The sequence below is a fragment of the Solea solea genome, chromosome 18 (assembly GCF_958295425.1).
Source record: "Solea solea chromosome 18, fSolSol10.1, whole genome shotgun sequence".
NCBI classification, from domain to species: Eukaryota; Metazoa; Chordata; class Actinopteri; order Pleuronectiformes; family Soleidae; genus Solea; species Solea solea.
In genome coordinates this window covers 22,494,504-22,517,487 of record NC_081151.1, presented here as the reverse complement: position 1 = coordinate 22,517,487, position 22,984 = coordinate 22,494,504, and the positions used below count along the sequence as shown (strand labels likewise).

Below are 22,984 nucleotides of genomic sequence, written 5' to 3'. Positions count from 1 at the left end.
TTTAGAGGCTGAGCTTCTCCTTTTGACGAACGAGTGGAAGTCATGTTCATGTTCTGTCTTCACAGTGATGTTCTCCTAATCACAGTTACTATTAATGCGTTTCTAAAATCTGTGTTTTTCCTCGTCCTTTTAGTAGAAAGATAAATATTTGTAGCTGATTTTTCCTGCCGTTCATCATTAAACTGCTGCAGAGGAAGAAGAAAACATCACAACACTGTTTGATTCATGTATGAATCAGACAAATGTCGATGGAAGAGAGTTATGAGTTTGTTAATGGGAAGGATTTAGATTTAAAACATTAAATTAGACTCTAATTTAGGTTCTGTCGACAGGAAGTTGCTAACAGACGGACAGACTTCCTTTACAGAGGTAATACATTTTATTTCATGTGAAAGTTTAATTTCTTTATGGAAAACCAATAAAGGCTGCTGTGCTGCATCCTGCTGGTGATTCATAAAACGTACTATGCCCCGCCCCCAAAAGCAAATCTCACCATCTTTCTCGATACATTTTGTGGATAAAAAAACAAAACACTAATTATGTGCAAAATGTACAGTGCATGTGGACTTTGAGAACCTGAGAAGACGCAAACATGTCCGTCTCCTCGTCCTCGTCGGATCAGCTGTCGGGCAGCAGGACGCCGAGGCAGGACAGACAGTTTGTGTTCACGCTGACCTGCATGTCTCCAAACAACGACTGGTCTCTGTAGGCGGCGCCGGCTCCGCCCACGTTGTTGTTCTTCAGCTCGGTGAATCTGTGCAGGATGAGCTGGCGCTCGTGACCTCGCAGGAGACCCCGGAAGTTCAGAACGGCGACCAGGTGCTTCTTGCTGCAGGTGATGGGGAACAAAGACACCATCAATTCACCATGTCATCCGTCACTGCACCACTTTAACCTCTGGTTCTACTGAAAATCCTCACTGTTTAAAGTTGTTTTTTAACAGTTCATTGATGCATTCATTTTCTGAAAACATCCACAGCAACAGCAAAAATCTCTAATATAATGAGTCACTGATTAAAAGAGGTGTGATCTTCTGATCACTTTTGTTGTCTTTATTTGGCAACACAGATTTAAAAAGTTTAATTTCTACTTTAAAACTTGAAAATGTCCAGAATTTTTTTTAAAAAAAATTCAAAAACTGATGAGAAATTGTAACAAAAATGAAGTGGAGTGGAGGAGATATCAGCCAATCACAGTCTGCACATGATCGGGAGAACTGGTCCAATCAGGTGACATTACAACAGCGCCACCTGTTCAGGTGTTTGGACTTATTCTGATGATCTGAACTGCTGTGACTGTAGGAGGAGTGATCTTCTGACTCACACCAGGACTGAAGATCCTCGTCTGTAGATATGAGACTGAGAGAAACAGAGAAACCAAACTAAGACGATACTTTCATGGATCATCTCTTGAGTTGTTCACGAGAGAAACGCGTTTCTGAAGAGTTTGGTCTCGCTGTGCGTGATGAAGAGATGAGATGTTTCCTTCAGAGCTGGAATCTGGTGGAAGACTATGTTTCTTCTCCACTGTTGATGGAGTGTTCAGTGTTTCTGTTTGAAGAAACATGTTCTGAGTGGACTTTAGAGTGTGTTGATGTTCAAAGTTGACCTTGACCTTTGTGGATCGGTTTGCCTTTTCAAATCAAATTGACGGAAATGTGTGTTCATAAAACTGAACTGCTGAACGTGACCTTAAAACACCTGTGCAGCCACTTGCACTTAAATCGAGGAAATGCGTCGTCGAAACATCAAACTACATCAAAGTAACGTATGTAATCCTGGATTGACCACCAGAGCAGAATCCTTGTAGGCTTGCGAGAAGATCGCCAGGAGACAACAGCAGATAATCCCGGGGTCACAGGTGAGTCACGCAGGCGCCAGAGGGGACATCCCGAGCCGATTCTGATGTAACTTTTTGTCTTTCTTTATCAGGTTTTTTAGAGAAAACAACCTGCAGTGACCTGTTGTGACCAACACTGATGACATCACATCACCAGCGCCCCCACCCGATATGCTTGCAGCCATGAGCAAACATTTCTCCTCACAGCCATGAACTCCAGTTAATACGACCTACAGCTGACTGGAGTTAATATGAGGTTATTATAATCTTAAATAATCCGAAAAGAGTTACCTTTTTGGGATTGAAAACGGCTACAGTTGTCAACATCCAGGGTTTTTATCAAAATGCACGCTCGGGGTAAATCAGTTACTGAAGCAAACTTCACTTCCTCGTTCTCCTGGATTTAATGTTTTACATCCAGTTTGGGTCAGGGGGATTGAATCTGATGATTCTCTACCGGGCCACACAGGTGGTGTAGCGGTTAGCACTCTTGCCTTTGCAGCAAGAAGAGCCCAGTTTGAAACCCGCTCTAACCCTAACCCATCACCCCATGTCAGCTGAGAGTCCCTCATGTGGAGGATTTAACGTTTCTAAAAACGTCTTCAGGGGAAACGGTGAGATTTCTCAGAGACAAAAAACAGGATGTTGGTTAAGTGTTGACGTTTTGGACTTTTCTTTCCTATTTTGAGTCGCTTGCCGCAACAGAGCCGCTGCTTTTCAACACAGACACGTTGCCGCACTTTGACTGTGTTAACATACCTGCAGGTTTCACTTTAACCAGCCTGATGATCAGTGCTGCTGCTGCTGCTCTTCATTCAGTACACCCTGACCTCTCCTACAAGCTCATTAACTGCACAGTCAACTTGGTTTCACTGGCTCAGAGCCTGTGTTTGCTTCACGTTAATTAAAAGCTCAGGTCATCTCCAAACGTTATCAGTCTTCACTGTTTTTCTTCACTGTTTGAGATCTCAAGAACACAAAGACGACCCCCTTGTGTCCTTCTTTTGATGTTTTTCCACTATCCACTATTTCAGTGACACAAACACACAAACGAGTGACTTGTGGCTGTAAGTGAATCATTAGTGAGTCGATTAAAAAGAATCGTTCAGTACTTCCTGCATGACACAGTCACTGAACTGAAATGCCACTGAACGCGGTCGTGATTGGGCTCACGATCGCCGGCTTTCAGCAGTGCTGTCTCTAAATACACCAGACTCCTCTGTTAAATATTGACATTTTAGACATTTCCTTTGCTTAATGTTGCAGATTAACGCATCTTTTTAAATGTAATCTACAGTTTGTTGGCTTTGATTCTTGTGTCGGACGTTGCGCTCATGACTATTCGACACTCGGCAGTTGTCGACGTTACATTTTAGTATCGGCTCAGCTCACGTGGAACCTCGTCAGCAAAAGAAGGAAGCGGGTATTAAAAAACACACCAGGAACCAGGTCCTATCACTGATGGATTTGATTCTGGCGTTGAAACAGTGGTCCGGACTGATGTGAACATCTTTTAAATGTCCTCTCGCCCTGTGTGTCCTAACCCTGACACGACAGAGCGTTCTCAATGTTTACCTGAAGTCAGGGTAACGCTTCACCATCGGCTCCAGATGCTCCTTTATGTCCGTCTTCTTTTTCTGTCCGATGATGTCGCACAGGTCGTCTCCGACCGCGTACATCCACTCGTGACTTAACGTCTACAACGGGAAAAAGGACGGAAGCGTCAAAGACTAATTTGCAATTGTGAAACAGTGTTTGTATACATGTATTTAATAAATAAATGTCGTGGAGCCTGGAAAAAAAATCTTTAATCCTAAAAAAACTGCAGAGAATTTACATGTTTTCTCTCCCTGAACACGTCAACGAGGTTCTCCCACTGTTGTCGGATCTTGGCCGCCGCCTGCACGTGTTTCCGGTTCTTGCAGGAGTAGTTATTCTTCATCAGCTGACCGATGTATTCCCTCAGTACGTGGTAGTGCAAGTGACTGGCAAATGCCTGGCTCCAGGAAACACACACACACACAAATAACAGGATAAGCAGTGTGTGTTTTCATCATCCATCACCTTATTAACACCATCAGATCCTCTAAGCCGCCACCTTCACTTCCACCTATTCATGTGTGCACATTAAGCCGTGAGTTTATCCCTCACACTGAAATCACCTCTGCCGTCGCAGTGTCCGGACAAACACAATGAAAATGAAAAGTGATTCAGTGGAATTTCCAAGAGGGTCAGAGAGAAAAGGAAATAGGGATTTCCTCGGCAGAAAAGTGAGACACTTTAATCTAAATCAAGCCCGTCTCTACATGCATAAATAAACAAACCAACCATACGCGTTTTCCGGATTATGTTGAATTTGTTCGACGATTACGGGAAACTGGAAAACTGTTGGCAAGGATTTCATCAGGATTCCCAGACACGGTACATCATTTTGCAGGGACATTCGGGCTGCTCACCTGGACGTGTTGAGGCCTCATGAGTGCGCAGTGTTCGGCGAGAGCCTCTGTGCGATCGTAGAGCTGATCGAAGTCAACGCCGTTAGTGAGCCACTTCCTCGTCATCATTCTCCTCAGAAACGGCTGGAAAAATAGCAGCAAAGAGATCAGAAATGCAACAAACATCAGATAGATAGATAGCTGGGAGGATAGATAGATAGATAGATAGATAGATAGATAGATAGATAGATAGATAGATGGATGATTAAAACATTAAATATTAACTTGTTTCACCGACTCAATGAGCTATTTTTCAATGATGTAACACAAAGTTGACTTTCTTTAATTAAAGGTTGTGGGAACACTGGTTTTTATTTAACCATGAGTTAAAGTAGTTTTTGTGCCTAAACATGATTAAAACATTAAATATTAACTTGTTTCACTGACTCAATGAGCTTCACCTCTGGTGGGGAATTTACCTTAAGTTGATTTTCTTTAATTAAAGGCTCTGGGAACACTTCCTTCTCTTATTTCCCATTTTACTAAACCACAACAGAAAGCAGCTGAAGCACTTGAGGAAACATGTGATGAAACACGACTTCTTCGACAAACCTTCACATCCTCTTTGAACTGGTCCTCCAGTCTCTGCGTGAGCGTCGCGATCAGCCACTTCACCTCTTTCCTGAAGTTTTCCATCTCTCCAGGACAGACACGTGCATATCCCTCCAGGTGCTGCCTGCAACGGGAGGGAAGAAACAGAAGGAAAACAAACATTTGGTTGATTTTCAATTGTGTGAACAGTGTTGACCCAGTCGTACTCTGTCCATAAGTCACAAAAACACAGTATGTTACCAGAAAATGACATTGGCAGACGTTGAAGGCACTTTTTTATAATAATACTTAAGTAAAAGTCTTACATTTTGTCACATTAACTGTACTTAAGTAAGTAATTTTCTGATATAAAATGTACTTAAGTTTTAGAGGTAAAAGTATTAAGAAAGTGAGGAGTTGTCTCTCAGCTGGAAGGTTGTGGGTTCAATTCCTGACTCTGCTAGTCTCCGTGTGTCCTTGCGCAAAGACACTTAACTAGAGCTGAAACGATTAATCGATCACTAAATTAATCAACAACTACTTTGATAATCGGTTTGAAGCTTTTTTCATAATTAAAACAAGATTTCCGATTGTTTCAGCTTCTAAAATGTGAATATTTTCTTCATTTCTTTGCTCTGGATAAGAAAGAAATCATTAAAAGTCAGTCATTTTGGTTTGTGGACAAAACAAGACATTTGAGAACATCATCATTTCCCGGTTTGATGAACACCGATCAACATTTTTTTGGGATATTCTGAACACCAAACGATTAATCGAGAAAATAATCGACAGATGAATCGATTATGAAAATAATCGTTAGTTGCGGCTCTACACTTAACCCCATGTTGCAGCGTGTGAATGGGTGAAAACTGTAGTGCAAAGCAGCTCATCAAGGGATTTTTAGTTACTTGTTTCCTGTTTTATTTTGTAGTATTTCCTTGTGTTTCCTGTCCTCCCTCTTGATTGTCTGCCCCGCCCTAATGAGACTCACCTGGGTCTCATTAGTTTCACCTGTGTTTGATGATCTCTGCCTCTCTGGTGTGTTTTATACTACGTGTTCCTGCTCCCTTCACGTGTCAAGGCATTTACCATCCTGCCATTTCCTCATTTATTAGTTTTAGCCGGTTATTTTCTGCGTTTGGGTCCTCACATGACTGAGAGGCGTGACACTGAGTTGCAGCGAGGCCTCGAGCTGCCACACACACACATCCTGTTTCTGTTGTGACTGACACAAACAGCTGTGTGTGGTGGTTTGAGGGGTTGAGCTTCTGCCACTGCAGGCAGCGTTTCACACTCACAGCCCCGATTCTCTGAAATCACGTGGGACAAAATGACATGTGGGGGTGATGAGCTGCTGCCCCAGGCTGCCTCAGGCAGCGTCTGCTTTGCCTTATAATCCCTGCAAACTCCTCAACCACTCCGTGTGTGTGTGGGGGGAAAATGTGTTGGCACGAGCGCTCGATTCTGCAGCCATGGTTCACTATAGTTCTCAGATGAGTCATCCACACACACACACACACAGACACAAAGAGAAGCAGTGGGGATTTTGTGTGGATACTTTAACTGTGTGTGAATATGCAGCTGAACTTAAGTTCACACACATTTTTTACTTTTTATTCACTCTTATTTGCTTTTTTGATTCTTGTTTTTATTCCTTCTTTGCTGATATATATATGTATGTATGTGTATATATATATATATTTATATATATGTATATATACACATACATACATATATGTGTGTATATATATATATATATATATATATATATACACACATGCTGGTGTGTGTGCATATTGTGCATGTATGTATTTGTGTGTGTGTATGTCTATATTGTGTATGTGTGTGTGTGTATATGTCTATAATATGCATGTGTGTATGTCTATATTGTGTGTGTGTATATATGTCTATATTGTGCATGTATGTATATGTGTGTGTGTGTGTGTGTGTGTGTGTATGTCTATATTGTGCATGTATGTGTGTGTGTATATAGTGTGTGTGTGAGGGTCAGGGTTAGTGTTAGTGCCACAAGTAATCTGTTTGGTTCAAAGTCAAAGCAGAATAAAGAAGAAGAATTAAGTGAAATAACATTCATGACGAGCACAGATTCCAAACCTTTTACATCACAGCGTGTAACTCGATCAGGATCTTTGGCAGGAAATGACTGCTTGGCTCCGCCCTCGGGTTTTCTGGCCAGATTTATTCAGAGGAGGAGAAGGAGGAGAGTCATGTGACTTACTGTAAAGCAGTGAAGCCGTTGATGTAGGTGATGTGATAGTTTGTCCACTGAGGCTGAGGCTGAGCCTGAGGCTGAGGTCTGAGGGAACTGCAATGATCCATGAACTCGGACTCAAACCTGCACAGGAAAAATGCATCAAACGTGTTAACCCTGACACACAGAGCATTCAGGCTGCTTTTTCCCCCTTTACTAAGTTCAAACGTATATACAGACGCTATAAGAATGTGGAATATAGAATGTCTTATATGTGATATACCCTTTATATATCATATATTAGCCGAGTCATGTTTGGCGCGGTTTATTTTCGTCTTTTTGGGGAGAAATTGGTGGTGGGGAAAACGTGTCGGGGCAACGAGTTCCAGACGGACAGTGAAACAACCACAGTGAAACCAACGCGCTGCACAGAAGAATAAATAAATAAAAGGCATAACAGCTCACGAGGCAAAACGATGCGTCTAAATTAACAATTAAAATCAATGAAAAGATATAAAAACAGATGAAATAAAACAAACTTAAATGGAAATAACATGGACAACTTAAACAGCACCAATGACTTCAAGCCAACGCGCCAAAGATTGGTAGCCAATCAGCACGCAGCGTCCTAAGCCCCGCCCACGGTAAGAATCACCAACAAAAACCCAGCGAGCACAAACACAAAAACAAGCAGAATTCTAACTGTATTTGTGTATTTTGTGGTTAATTTTTGGTTTGCTCAATTCATAGTGTTGTTTGATAAAAACTGACACAGATCTAATTCCTGTGTTAGCGTCATCAGTTTTCTCTGTGGACTTTGGTGCGGGCGAGTGAGTTTACAAACTCGTGAGGAGAAGATCACGCACGGCGATCAGCAGACGGTGGAGAATCACATGCTGGTGAAACTCGTGCACGTTTCCGTCGTTATTCACAGTCACATTTTCATTTCCTGTTATGTTTTCCGCTAAACGTCTCCGGGGGGACGACGGTTTCGTCTGCGGTGCCAGTTTTATTTAGCTAAAGGATGACGATGAGGATGAAGAGGATCTTTTCTGCATCTGCAGAGGGTACTTTAGGCAAATAATAAAAAGAGGAAACAGAAACACTGTTGCTTCATGGGGAAAATCCTGTTTTTGGTTTGGGTCATTCATAAATTGACCTTTCATCATTATCTTTTCAGGAATACAAAATTATTTTAAGGAAGTGGGATTAAATTGAAAACATCTGTCCCTCTCGCTCTCTCGTTTTTTGTAACTTCCTCCCTCACTCGTGTTCACTGTGTTGTCAACTCTTCTGCTGTTGCTGCATCTGTGGAATCCTCTTCATGAGATGGTATTTCCCCACAGATGGACACTGTAAACATCGAGTCTTAAGTGTCTGTTGTCACGGAAACATTCAAGCTCTGTGTGTGTGTGTGTGTCTGTGTGTGTGTGTAACTGGCATTCCTTGTGTTGTGGGGACCTGTCTTCTACATTACTACATTCTGAGGTGAAGACATGTTGTGTGGTTAGGGTTAGATCCAGTACTAGTTCTGGTTAAGGTTTAGAGTTAAAGTTAGAGTTAGTCTCCAGGTCAATGCAATGTCCCCTGAAGTCATGGAAACCAGAGTGTGTGTGTAGATTTGTGAGGACCAAATACAAGGACAGGCTTGTGTGTGTGTGTGTGTGTTTATATCATTGTGAGGTCTAAAAAAAACATACAAACCTATCTTTCTGAGGACATTTTGACATTGTGGGGACATTTTTCAGGGTTAAGACCTGATTTTAGCACCAGGTTTTGGTCTCCATGAGGACTACTGGTCCTGACAAGGTCAGTGTTCATGACAGAAAAAGCTAACAAATAAAACACACACACTTGTTTATCTAAGTGAGGACACACCATCGGCATAAAGCATTCCCTAGCCCTTTACCCTAAAGTTAACCATCACAACTAAGTGTCTAACCTTAACCTTTAACCTTTAACCTATTACCTTACCCTGACCTTAACCCAATTCTTACCCTAACCCTAAAATGAGAGAGAACCTCATTTCTGAGGAGCTGGTTAAAGTTTAGGACTAAGATTGAATTGAATTGTGGTTACAGTTAAGGTAAGAGTTGCACATTAACTGGTTAAGGTTAGTGATAAGGCTTTAGTGTGTGTGTGTGTGTGTGTGTGTGTGTGTGTGTGTGTGTGTGTGTCTTGTACCTTTTAGGGAACAGCTTCAGTTCCTCGAGACAGGAAGTGATTACGCTCTTTTCCAGCTGAGCCTCAATCTGTGCAGAGTTTTTAACGATTCCATCCACTCTCTGAAAACACACACACACACACACGAGTGAGACAGTGAAGCTCTGCCACCACGTGGTCGTTTCTGTGTGTTGCGTGTGTGTCTGTTTGACATTCATTTTAATTATTATTGTCAGAAAATGTCAGAAAATTGTCTTTCTTCTGTTGATCAATGAAATAAAATCACTTAACAGGAATGATCAAATCCAAGCTACTGAGTCTGATTCATGAAGGAATGACAAATGCACTTAAAGTACACGTATGACGAGGTAATTAAAGAATCTGAAAGAGTCTGAAAACAGTCGCACCGTAAAGATGTCCATGTGAAACGGAGAATCCAGGACGTCGCCGTCTCCGTCCTGTTCCCGCATCTTTTGTTCCTTCCAAACCTCTTTGTTCTCGAATTCAATGACTCTGTCGAGGAAAGATCTCACGTCCACCTTAAGCAGCAACAACAATAACACACGGAGAAGAAGTAAATAATAAATCAGTGAAGAAACAAATAACCTGCAGCGGATTAATAATATACAAGAACCACAACTAAATATCTAAATATCTAAATATCTAAATATTTTTTTCTTTATTACATTTTATGTTTATAATATGTGTTTGTATTGCTGTTGAAACAATTTCCCCTTGGGGATGAATAAAGTATTTCTATTCTATTCTATTCTATTCTAATGATAATAATAATAATAATAATAATAATACATGATGAAATTTTACAATTTTGAACATTTTAAGATAAAAACACCTGATTTAAAATGGTAGAAAAATAAATAAAACGTGTTAGTTGCCTGACCTTGACTCTGTTGCAGTATTTGTGCCTCAGCTGTTCGAGGAAGTGCTCGTCCAGCTGCAGGTCACTGCTCTCCTCCCTCATCTCGGGCTGCAGGGACACATCTGCCATGATCCTCTCACTGGAACAGGTAACATTTCACTACATGTCATCATCATCATTTTATTATTATTATTATTACTACTACATATATTAATATTTGAGATTATGAGGATTTTGTGACATTCATTCGTTCATTCTGCCATGAAGCTGCTAAATTAAGTAACCACTTATGAATTTGAGTTATTCATGTATTTAAGTATGATTTTTATATGTATATATATATCCCTGAGCAAGGTACTACTAATGCAGAGATCTAATTCACTATCACTAATGGTTGCTTTCTTGATTTTTGATGTTCCTAAATTGTTACTGAATTCTGTGATGTTTTTATTTTAGTTGTTTTGCTGCGCATTCACTTTCATATTTATTTGCGCTTCTAAAATAATAAGAAATGAATGAATTCATGGTAATAGCAATTGAATGCAAGCTGAAGAAGAACCTGAATTTTCTTTTTCTTTTTTAATAAATGGTAACTCTATAATCCAGATTATCTGGATAGATTCACCATAGACACATTTTTATCGCTATTAAAACAGAACAAAAAGAGTCTGAAATATCATTACTTTCAGTCCCCAGTGAGTCTGACCTTTCTTCATCCCTCTTTGTGTTGTTAATGGTTTTATTATAAGAAGAAGAAGAAGGAGAAGAAAAAGGCTCTTCAGGGAGAATCACACATGCTCTGACTGTGTTTGAGTGACAGGTGGATGCCGGACTCTATGTCTCTATGGACTTTGGTGCGGGAGAGTGAAAGGTGTGCAAGTGGAAAACATACTCCTGGGATATCACAGACTTAAGAGGGCATAGATTTTATTTTGGTGGGTTTTTGTAAAATGGCTAAAATATGGCTCACACTCTGTTGCTCAACCCTGCTCGATAAATCCTGAACTATCCCTTTAACCTTACTTCAGCTGCAGATCAGTGTGTCAGTTTGTCCTGGTCTCCCGTCCGTCCCCCGGTGCACTGACCTCTTGTATCTGTTGAGGATCCAGTCCAGCAGAGCGAACAGGTCCTTGAGCTCGGTCACCTGCTGCTCCAGCTTCCTCAGATGCTGCGCGACCACCCTGTGGTAACTCCTCACGTAGGTGCCGAAGACCCTGAAGCTGGGCGGGTACGACCACCTCAGCTCTCTCTTCACGCTCGCCAGGTCGTCCACGATGGCTTTACCCAGCAGACCCAGGTGGACGCTCAGCCAGGCGGCGTTCTGCTCCCTCTGCTCCAGGTGAACACTCTCCACTTTGGCCCGCACGCCCTCGCCCACCGCGTCCCTCCAGGCCTCCATCCAGCTGCCCGCTAAACCCCCCGCTTCCTCCGCTCTCTTCTCCTCCTCCTGGATGATGCGGGCCACGAGGACCAGCAGCCCCTTGTTCCTGCAGGGGAAAGAGTTGGAGTCGCGCACGATGGTGGTGATCTTGTTCCTCAGGTCTCTGTAGAGGAGGTTGAGGTCTTTCTCCTTCTTGACGAGATCCATGGGTGAGTCTTGGCCACAGTGCTGCAGCTCCTGCTGGAACTCCTGCCGCAGTGCGAGCAGGTTGAGGTGGGCCTCCTCCAGAACCTCCATCTCTATCAGTTTACTGATCTGCATCACTGGGAAATCAACAGAGAGGACGTTTAATAAACCACAGCCAGCAGGTGGCGTTCCAACAACTCGAAACACAGAAATACAGTCCTACTTATTTATTATTAAGCACCACAAGGGGGCGCCTGCATCTTTACAGTCATCCATGGACCTAATGATTTAAATTTATTCGTAATTAATGTTGCAACATTACAGCATTTTGTAAAATATCGGACATTTAAGTCTTTTTTTTTTCAAACTTAAGTAACTAGTTTGTAACTTCTAGTAAAAGCTTTTGGTGAATTTTGAAACTAACACTAGTGACATGATTTTGTAACATATTTTACATCATTTTTGATAATCAAGCCATTTTTTTGCTAACTTCAGTGAAAGGTTTTTGTCATACTTTTGTAAAAAAATATAATTGTTTTTGCAATTTTAGTTTAATTCTTTTGTAACATTACATGATAATAAAAAAAACAAAAAACCTTGGTACTGAAAGTAATTCTTTGTAACTTTTGTTGTTACATGTATTTGTAACATATATAGGCATTTTGTGAAATCTGGTAATGTAAGTAATTTTTTCCCAAAACTTTAGGAACTTATTGTGTAACGCTGCAACATTTTACAAAAAAAGTTTTGGTAATTAATCCTTTTTTTGTAACTTTGGTGAAATGTGTTTTTCTAAGTTTTTGGTGATGTCATTTTTTTGTAATTTAAGTAACATTATTGTGTAACAAACTTGAATTTTCTGTTTCTTTTACAGAATATTTTGTAACATAACATTTTGTAAAAAAAAAAATCGGTAATGCAAGTCATATTTAATAACTTTATTAACGTGTTTTTGTTCCATTGTATTTTGTAGAATTGCTACTTTACCACGGCAGATCTGGACATTTTGTGTTTTTTTTTACTTTTCTTTGTGTCGGAACATTTCAGTTGTGTTTACTGACCAACTCGACCTCTGAGTGCAAGATTTCTATCTTCTGCTCCTGTTGCCAAAACAGAACAAGAGCAACGATAAAGAAGAGACGGACAGGAAGGTTTTCATGTGTGTTTTGTATCTTTCAAACAGAGGCTGGTTGAATTGATTCATTGTCGATTGCTGTTACTGCTCTGTACTTTTCCTCTGGCTGTGACCCTGTAAATGCTTTTAAAGACGACGTGAGCACTCAGGGTTAAGTACTGAGCTTCCTTTTCTGCATCTTGAATCATCTGAAATCATCTGGAATCAAAACACTGGAAGAGACGGTACCTGACAGTGGTGGGTTGGGTATTTCTGGCAGTGTGTACATCTCATCAATCTCTGCCAAATCCTCCATCTCCTCCTTCTCCTCCAGCTTCTCCTCTGATGGACCTTCAGTGACATTTGTCCTGAATTTGTCCTTGTCCTTCTTGGGGCCCTTTGTCAGGCTACGCGGAAAAGATTTTCGAAAAGCCGCCCTTCTGGATGTCGACATGTTGGGATCTGTGGATGGAGAACGCAGCACGTGAACACGTGGTGTTGGGTTGTGGACTTTTGATTGTCCCCATTTAAGATTCATCATTTTAACCATCATAAATGTTTGGTACCTGTCTTTGAGCGCTTCAGAGGTTGGCTCTTCTGCCCACTCTCATCTTCCTGCTTCTTCTGAAAGAAACCTCCGACGCTCTTCAGAGGAGAAGTTGCCGAAGATCCAGCGCTCAGACCTACAAAAGGTTAGAATTAAAAACCATCAACCGTCTGTTTCACTGTGACATTTGTTGACAAAAGCGTGGTTGGTTGAGGCTGTATCATTCCTTATGCCAGTGTCGGTCACAGTTCTGCTCCTGAATGACTGAACATCGGCTGTGGGTTCACGTCCACGAGAAATTTTCTACAGTGAAACTGGTGTCAGGTCCTAAAATGTTGTTTCTATGTGGACAGAACGCCTCTCCCTCACTAAAAAAACCAAAAAAAAACGTTTGCGACACTTTAAATTTAAACACCTTTTTCGCTTTGGGCCTCAGGGCGAGCTACTGAACTACCTAGCGTTAGCTTGAAAAGTCCAAGTTCATTCAGTCAAACTTTATTTATACAGCACTTTTTATACAAGGCAACGCAACTCAGACACAATGAAATAAAGAAACTGCTTCAGCCGACAAATGGTTGGTAGCGGCAGATTCTACAATTGGTCGCTAAATACGTCATGCTAGCTTGCGCAGGCGTGAACATCTCTGCGTCTTTGGCTGACAGCTTACGGAAATAGTCGCGCTGGTTTATTGAAAGAATTTTTTCTTTCTGAGACATTCCCTTCACGGCGCGGGATCATTTTGACAGCGAATACACTACTTGAGGAAAACGATGATATCTCTCTCTCTCTCTTGTGTTTGGAGATTGTTTGACGGTTTTACCAGCTACTGTCAATAAAAAGTAATTAAAGTCAGTCAGTCGATATCACTGGAACACGACCAGTCTTTAGAGAGTTCACACAGGAAAGTGTTGAATCGTAAAATAAAAGGAAAACAAAACCTAAACAGCGCCACTTACAGTCCTGGCATATGTACTGCAGTGTTATTCACTGAAATGATGCCATGTTTATGGGGAACAATCATTTCCTGGCGTCATTTCCTGTCTGACCTTGTCAGGTCACATGACTGCGTGTTTGTACTCACTGGGTGAGGGAGGAGGTGCCGCCGCCGCTGCCGCCTCACTTCCACCTGGCTCGTCTTTATGCGTGACCTTTGACCCTTTGCCTGTAGGTGACAGTGGGCCCTTCTCCGCTGCGCGACGCCCGCTCCTCCTGAACGACTGCATGGCCCCCAGCACCTGTCGCTTCACTCCACCGCCTGTCAGCACCACGTCCCTGTCGCTCTTCGGGGACGCGGGGTCCTCATCAGCGGACCTGTCCGTCATCGCTGATGTCGTATCCTGCTGTGAGGGGACAACAGGATGAAAGGTAAGGGACGACAAGAGGACACGTCCGTCTCTGTGCTCTGTGTGGGAAGCGGAGGTGTTTTCAGGTTGGTGTCGTGTGGTTTCAGTTTTGTTTACAGACAACACAAACAACCGGCCTGAGCAGTTCTTGCATGTTACAACGTATGAATGGGTATGAAAGGAAAGTCTCCGCCTTTTATTTATTTGATTTATCCTCAAATGAAGCAGATTTACTGGACCGCTGATGGAACAGAGACAAGAAAGAATGAAAGTGAAAGGAACTAACTCCACACTCCTTATAAAGATGTCAAAACAAACCATCAATCATCACAAAAACAGGTTGGCAGATCTGGTTTCAGTTTCTTTTAAATGGAAGAAGCAACAGCAACGCTCAAACTATCACTCTCCCACACCAAAGTCCATTCAGAAAATCAGTGGTTTTAGCTCACAGGGTCACAGGAGCTGCTGAACTACTGCTGCCTCGTGTGGTCACTTTGTGCCACTGATGTAAATCAGAATAAAGGATTTCAAACAACAAAGACACAAAATAAGTCATTTGAGCTCAGTGACGGAGGCAGCAGTGGGTCAACAACTCCTGTGTGCTGTGGTTTAAAATCAGTGATTTTCTCTATGGGGTTTGGTGTGGGAGAGTGAGCGGTTAACAAACGTCACTTTCCTGTTGGAAAAGTCTGTCTAACAGTGAGATAAAGACGTGAACAGATTATTAAGTATTGGTACTTTACTTTGTTATTTCTATCAACTTTTACTTTTACTATTCTACATTTCCTCTAACTGTCTTACTAACTGTTACTCGTTACTACCAAATATAATCAGAAGAAGAAGAGTTGGTATTATGGTCTGTATTTCTATAGAGCTGCTTTACACTGCAGTTCTCCCTCAGTCACACGCTGCAACATGGGGTTGAGTGTCTTTGCTCAAGGACACACAGAGACGAGCAGGAGCCAAGATTTGAACCCAGTTCAAAGACAACTCTCCCGACCACTGAGCCACCATGGCGCAATCCTAACTCCTCCCTTTTTTAACACTTTTACTAAAATATTGAAACGTTTAATATCAGAAAATGACCTTTGATACTTCAGAACAGTAAATGTCACAAACTTTAAGACTTTTACTTTAATATTATATAAAAAAAAGGGACATTTTCAGGTAACATACTTGTACTTTTACTCAAGTATCACTTTTCAGGTACTTTATACACGGACTGAAATCAAAGGACACATAATATGTACTACATGTGTTTAATCTACGCACACACACACTGATAAAAAGACGTTTCTAGAACGTTCTCTCCTTACCTGTGGAGCTCACTGCCAGACACAGGAACACTCGTCAAGCTGCCATCTAAAGCTGCTCTCTGCTCTGCTTTCACTTTTGTGGCTATATGACGATTAGGGGGGAAAAAGCAGGTGAAGGGACGTTACCTGGCTCAGGTGTCAGTGAGAGGAGGAAGAGGAGAAATGGAAAAAGAAAGCAGTCTGGGACAAAGATTAACTCTCTCTCTCTGAGTAAATGTTTCCACACACAAACACGCCCACACTGTCAATCACTGGTCTTATCAGAAAACTCGTATTTACCTGAAACTCTCATCCCTCTTTTTCTTTTCTTTCTTTAATTCTTTCTGGCATGTAGCGTCTCACTGTTTGCCCGTGTTGCCTTCAAGGACCTCCCGGAAACTCCTGCTTCAAGGTTATCAGTCATTAATCATTAGGTGTGACGTGACGCTTGGACACCGTACTTGAGTCGTGAAGTGGATCCTTAAAGGGAAAGCTTCATTTCAGCGTCAACTCATTTCAGCTTCAACTCGGTACAGACACGAGCGGTGAATGAAGTTCTCCGTCCAGTGAATGTGTTTCTCAGCTTGAGGGAGCACGAGTGTCAGAATTCTGCGGAAAAAAAGTTAGAATTCTGAGATTAAAGTCAGAATTCTATGAAAAAAGGTCTGAATTCTATGAAAAAAGGTCAGAATTCTGAGATTAAAGTCACAATTCTGGGGAAAAATGTCAGAATTCTATGAAAAAAGTCTCAATTCTGAGATTAAAGTCAGAATTCTATGAAAAAAGGTCAGAATTCTATGAAAGAAGGTCAGAATTCTATGAAAAAAGGTCAGAATTCTGTGAAAAAAGAGAGATCTGAGAAATTCTGAGATTAAAGTCAGAATTCTGAGAATCTTTAATTCTGTGAAAAAAAGGTCAGATTTCTGAGATAAAAAAAAAATAAATCAGAATTCTGATTTTAATATCAGATTTTTTTTACATGTGGCCCTAATACTTTTCCGTTCAAAGGAATAGGTCCAATTTAAAATAAATAAATACAGAAAAGAAAGGAAAAAGAACGCAGCAGGGACACAGAGTAAAAACTGATTATAGCCTTTAAACCAGGGGTCACTCATAATATTATGTTTGAATTGGTAAATTAATCATTTCCAAGAAATGTTTTATTTGGGACCCCCTAAAAAATAGTTAGGGAATCTCTGCCTTACATAACCCCACTTGAAAAACGTGAACTATACCTTTGAGGTTTTTTCCATTTTGTAACCTTATAAACTGTGAAGAGTTAGTGTAGTAAAAATATAAATATGTACTTTTACCTCCTCTGTATTCTACTATATACTATAGGTCAAGTCTAGTATAGTATAAATATATTCTATATAAAATCCTTAAATGTAACAGGAGTAAAAACAAATCTGTTTCCTGTCGTTTTGCTCCACTAGAGGGTGATATTTGCTCTCTTCTCACCTTCCCTCTTGTAAATAACCACACGCTGTCGCTCAGGAGCAGGAAGTGCAGGTGTGTGGACTCTGAGATGTGTCTTTGACCCACATGTGACCACATCAGCTCAACCTGCGTGACCAAGCGATCAGTCAATCTGAGCGTTTCCGGTCCAGATGAGTGACATCCTGACCAGCTGCTCCATCTGTGTGTGTGTGTGTGTGTGGATTATATGTAAATGAGATCAGTGTGTCCAGCTGGTATCTACAGTATCAACAACAGGCTTAACAGAAATCACCACATCCTGTTTCATGCATCGTCCTTCTTCTTCTCCTTCTTCTTCTACTTCTTCTCCTTCTTCTCCTTCTTCTCCTTCTTCTTCTTCTCCTTCTTCTTCTTCTTCTTCTGCCTCTGAAATCAAAAAGGACTTCAATAAAAACCGTGGTTAGAGCCTGTTCTTTCATGTTTTATGGCACTTTTCCACTAACCAGTTCCAGTACGGCCAGTCTCGGCACGTTTTTTGTTTTCTTGCTTTTCCATCAGTGCCTTGTTCTTTTTTTTAGTACCTGCTCTGGCGAGGCTCCAAGCGAGCTGAGCCGATACCAAAATGTGACATCAACAGACTCACATGAATGGTTTTTAATTAAAGAAAAAACTTTACAAATTAAAGTGCTGGCAAAATAACATTTGAAAACACATAATGTGTCAGTTAACAGGGGTCAAAGGTCACAAAGTCACCTGTCCTCATCATTCACCTGTCTGTCCTCATCATTTACCTGTCCCTATCGTTCACCTGTCTGTCCTCATTATTCACCCGTCTGTCCTCATCATTCATCTGTCCTCATCATTCATCTGTCTTCATTATTCACCTGTCTATCCTCATCATTCACCTGTCTGTCCTCATCATTCACCCGTCTGTCCTCATCATTCATCTGTCCTCGTTGTTCACCTGTCTATCCTCATCATTCACCCGTCTGTCCTCATCATTCACCTGTCCTCGTTATTCATCTGTCCTCATTATTCACCTGTCTATCCTCATCATTCACCTGTCTGTCCTCATCATTCACCTGTCTATCCTCATCATTCACCCGTCTGTCCTCATCATTCACCTGTCCTCGTTATTCATCTGTCCTCATTATTCACCTGTCTATCCTCATCATTCACCTGTCTGTCCTCATCATTCACCCGTCTGTCCTCATCATTCACCCATCTGTCCTCATCATTCACCCGTCTGTCCTCATCATTCACCTGTCCTCAAAAGTAACAGATGTGATTTCAAACGTCGTGAAGTACAGTAACTTCCAAAAAACATACTTAAGTAAAAGTAAAAATAACTTAAAACAAAAATTACTTTAAAAAGTACAAGTACACAAAAAAATCTACTCAGTTACGGTAACGCCAGTAAATGTAATTCATTCCTAAAATGAAATCCTCTGTATTCTTCTATTCTTGTCACTACTTCACACATTCATACTTCAACGTGGAATTAATAACTGACCGTAACCATCGCACAGTGATGATGAGGAGATATCACAATCCTTTTTGAGAAAATTAGATATGATAATGAGGTTTGGCTTCATGCCTGTCAGCGGACTCTGCTGACCCACACAGCTGGTTGTATTTCCTGCTGTCAGTCACACTGACATCAGACGGGACAGAAGTGCTCACAGACTGTTGACGGTCACACAGCTCAGGCCTCGTCACTGTCTGCACATACAACACAGCCGCTCTGAACTCTGCTCTCCACTGACAATAGACGCAGGATAATCCGCTGAGCTGCACACGCCTGATGCGCCTTTCCTTCAAATTAAACCAGGAGATCCTTTATCCCGACTGTAATACTTCAACATGCAGTGAAAGAGTCATTTGTGTCACTATCTTCCCTCCTTCATAAAGCTTCAATAAACCCACATATTTCCCCTCACAGTTCGTGTGGATCAGCTTACAATGGGAAAGTCTGTCAGTGATGGTACACATTTAAATTCAGAGTGGATATTGCCTGGCTGTCTGTCACTATTATTATTTTTTATTTTTAAAAAAAAACCAAAATACACGGCGCCAACCTTCCCATCAACTTGCCCCCGGTGTATTTCACTTCAGCTGGAGCTGTCAGTCTGTTCATCCTTTCATTCACTCACTGTTGCTCGTTCTGCATCTCCGTCAAAATGTTGCTGGAGGATGAAGTTTCACTGGCACAGGGAAAGAAAAGAAAACATGTTATTAAACATGTCACACAACCAAATGCATTTCATACATTTTCACCACCAATATATTACGATCATATTTTTACCTACAACAAAGAAACAAATACATTATAATTAATAAATTATTATAAGGTTTTTTTTCCCCCCACAATTTTTTATCCAAAATTGCAAAAATATACAGCCTAGAAGTGCATAAGACCAGTGTAATTACTGTGTGGTCCAGCAGTCAAACACATCATAGCCATACTCATATTCATCTGTTTAGCCTTGCTTTCATATGCTGACATTTGATATGTTACAACTATTTGCATTTAATAGAATAGAGTTAAATAGAATCTAATATAATACCAATATACTGCGATAACAATATTTTTACGTTATTATGACTTACAACTAAGAAACAATACATTATCCCATTATAATGCACATTTTATTCCCCACTCGAAATCTCAAACTCAAACAAAAAAATCCAGCTTGGGCTCAAAATGACAGCCTAGAAGTGCATAATTCTCCAGCAATTATAGTGTGGTCCAACAGGAGGCGATGTCAGTTTTGAATCCTGTCTTGGTCAGAGGAGAGAATCACGACACTAAAAATAAAATATTTCATTCTACATTGCATTTTATTTCTTTGTTGATTTTCTTGCTATTTTCGCCCCCTGATGGCCAGTGAAGAGAATACAAGTTCCAGTCACTTCCTCATTGACCTTGTTCTCTTTAAAGTAATATAGATTTTTTTATGTATTCTGTGCAACAAAACAACAGACATGTAGTATAATGTGACAATATTAAATTGTCAAGTTTTATATCCGTTTCTGCTCCGTGACTCATTTGATTTTCACATTTCTGAGCTGAGGGGAGAGAAAAAAAAACAAAAACCAAAGAGGTGAGTTTTCATATTTATGCTGTCAGATTCTTGGGTGAATGTGGGTTAAAGAAAGAGACAAAAGAGAGCAGACGAGGAGAGGAGGACAAGCTTCAGAGAGACGGAGAGTGACAGAGGAGGAGAGAAGGGAAGAGGGAGTATGAGAGGAAAATAAAGTAGAGGAGTGTTTACAAAAACTGGGTCGTAGAAAGCAGTCTTATATAAAGTACCTTAAAGGGAAACCTCAGTAAAAGTACACAGTATGTTACCACATAATGACGTTGGTAGACTTTTTTATAATATTACTCAGTAAAAGTCTTAAAGTATATGACATTTTCTGTACTTAAGTACGAATATGTGTGTGTGAAAAGTACTTTAGCTCATCAAGACTATAAATACAGACCATAATACCAACTCTTCTTCTTCTTCTGATTTTATTTGGTAGTAACGAGTAACAAAGACAGTTAGAGGAAATGCAATGGAGTAAAAGCTCAAATATAAATAAGAAAGTAAAGAAGCTGGTAGGAAGTAGGGATTATAATATTTTTTTGTCGTAAAAAAAATATTATAACCACTTAACAAAAAAAACCACATTCTAAAATGTAAATAAATAAACTGACTCCGCTCACTCTCCCACACCAAACCCCATAGAGAAAACCAGCGATTTTAGCTCTGCAGGGACACAGGAGCTGCTGGTCTTCTGCTGCCTCGTGTGGTCACTTTGTGCCACTGAGGTCAGCCAGAAAGAAGGATTTCAAACACAGAAGTCACAGAATATCACATCTGAAGTTACTGATGGAGGCAGCAGTGGAACACAAACCTCTTGTGTGCTGTGATGTAAAACGGCTGATTTTCTCTATGGACTTTGGTTCATTTACAAAGTGACACAAACTTGACTGCTTTCTCTTTCAAGTCCCAGACCAACCACCAGTGAGAATGTTGCCTCACATCGTTTTCTGTACAAATGTAACGTCGTCACAGAGTCTCGTCGCAATTTGCACAATGGTCATGTCGCAGCCTCGATAATGAAAAATCCATCTGGAACCTGGATTCTCTGCTCCTGCTTAATAAGTGAAATCAGCAGGAGACTTGAGCTGCACTCACCTGTTAAATGTACGTGATAAACGTGTCGCTTTAATGCAAATATGTGTAGAGTTTGTGGGGCGTGTGTGTGTGTGTGTGTGTGTGTGTGTGTGTAAACAGTCAGTGTAACATTGTGTTGTGTGACTGAATGAATGCATTCATTGGAAGTGACGTTTGACATCGCAGGTCTGCTTTCAAAGAGCTGCTCCCTGTTCAGAGGCTCAAACATCAAACATGAAAAACACACAACCATCACTCTGATGTATTTTTATCTTCTGAGGACACACACGCAGACACACACACTCAGACACACAAACACACACACACACTCTGACCTCTTCCTCCTTTCTCCCCAGCTGAACTGAAGGATAATTGAGGTTGTGAGAATTAACAGAGGAAGTTGACAGGTTGTACAAGACTGGGGCGTGTGTGTGTGTGTGTGTGTACGCGCGTGTTTGTGTGTGATGATGTTTTGTGGCGGCGAAAATGAACGCTTCCCCCTCGATGGCGCCCAAAATAACCTGTGCACCCGTGGCTCCATCGCCCTTCTTTCTCCTGAGGGCCAGGTATCCCAGCTGTGAGACAGGCTGTCAGAGTCTCACACACACACACACACACACACACACACACAGGACTCTATGACTTTCATTCATTTAGACGGAGTAAACAAAACGTCATCCCTTTTCTTAACCATAACCAGTTAATGACTAACCCTAACCTTAACCTTAACCTTAACCACAATACAAATCTAACCAAGGTCAGTGTTTCGTACACACGCTTACAATTTTGATTTAATGTTAGCATTTATTATGCTGCTGTCAACATTATAATTCAAATTTGTAAATGTGTTTATTTTTCCTATTTTCTGTCACAGAGGCACAGGGGGAATTTGACTTCAATGTGTGCATTAAAGTTAAAGTTTAAAGTTTTTAAAGTTTAATTTTATTAATCCCCTTAGGGAAAGGGAAATTAAATAAAACTAAATAAATAAAGTTTGAGAATAAGATAGAAATAAGAATAAGAAATACAGTGTTTGAATAAGTCTTTATGTTTGAATTCATTCATTCTTAATTCACTATTTTCTGTCAAAATCAACTTCACTTCCGCCTCCGAATCCCCGCCCCTCCCCAAGTCACATGCACCTACTTCGGCCAATAGGATTGTGGCATGTAAAAAGGCCGCCGTTCCTAAGTTTGATTCGCTGTCAATCAAAGACGCTGACGTCACAGCTGCGCGAGACTCCCAACAACTGCAGGTGAACACGACAGGTGAGTCGCACGCAAACGCGCAAAGTTCTTCTTATGAGACAAATGTGAGATGATTTTACTTTAAAAAAACAACAACCACAAACGTAAACGTAAAAACTAGCAGAGATCGTCTATTGCGTTTTGTTTTGGTAAGAGGGTTCACTCA

General features: G+C 40.9%; 1 protein-coding gene and 1 pseudogene across 4 annotated transcripts; one reads left to right on the top strand and one right to left on the bottom strand.

The window, feature by feature from the left end:
• Window positions 1-43: 43 nt before the first annotated feature.
• exoc3l4 (exocyst complex component 3-like 4) lies at window positions 44-16,405 on the bottom strand. Of its 4 annotated transcripts, none has more exons than XM_058615668.1 (15): window positions 16,287-16,399; window positions 16,008-16,089; window positions 14,430-14,688; window positions 13,368-13,484; window positions 13,051-13,263; window positions 11,206-11,824; window positions 10,142-10,259; window positions 9,648-9,779; window positions 9,262-9,362; window positions 7,105-7,221; window positions 4,887-5,010; window positions 4,296-4,418; window positions 3,677-3,835; window positions 3,415-3,536; window positions 45-829 (listed from the first exon to the last, which is right to left on the bottom strand). In XM_058615668.1, the coding sequence occupies exons 3-15, from the start codon at window positions 14,668-14,670 to the stop codon at window positions 619-621; spliced, it is 2,397 nt and encodes a 798-aa protein (XP_058471651.1). In that variant the 5' UTR covers window positions 14,671-14,688; window positions 16,008-16,089; window positions 16,287-16,399; the 3' UTR covers window positions 45-618. The 4 variants fall into 4 exon arrangements, with proteins under 4 accessions (XP_058471652.1, XP_058471651.1, XP_058471649.1 ...); XM_058615666.1 differs by having other exon boundaries at window positions 16,008-16,187; window positions 16,287-16,384; XM_058615667.1 differs by having other exon boundaries at window positions 16,008-16,133; window positions 16,287-16,378.
• LOC131445375 (small nucleolar RNA U3) lies at window positions 1,384-1,578 on the top strand (annotated as a pseudogene).
• Window positions 16,406-22,984: the final 6,579 nt, after the last annotated feature.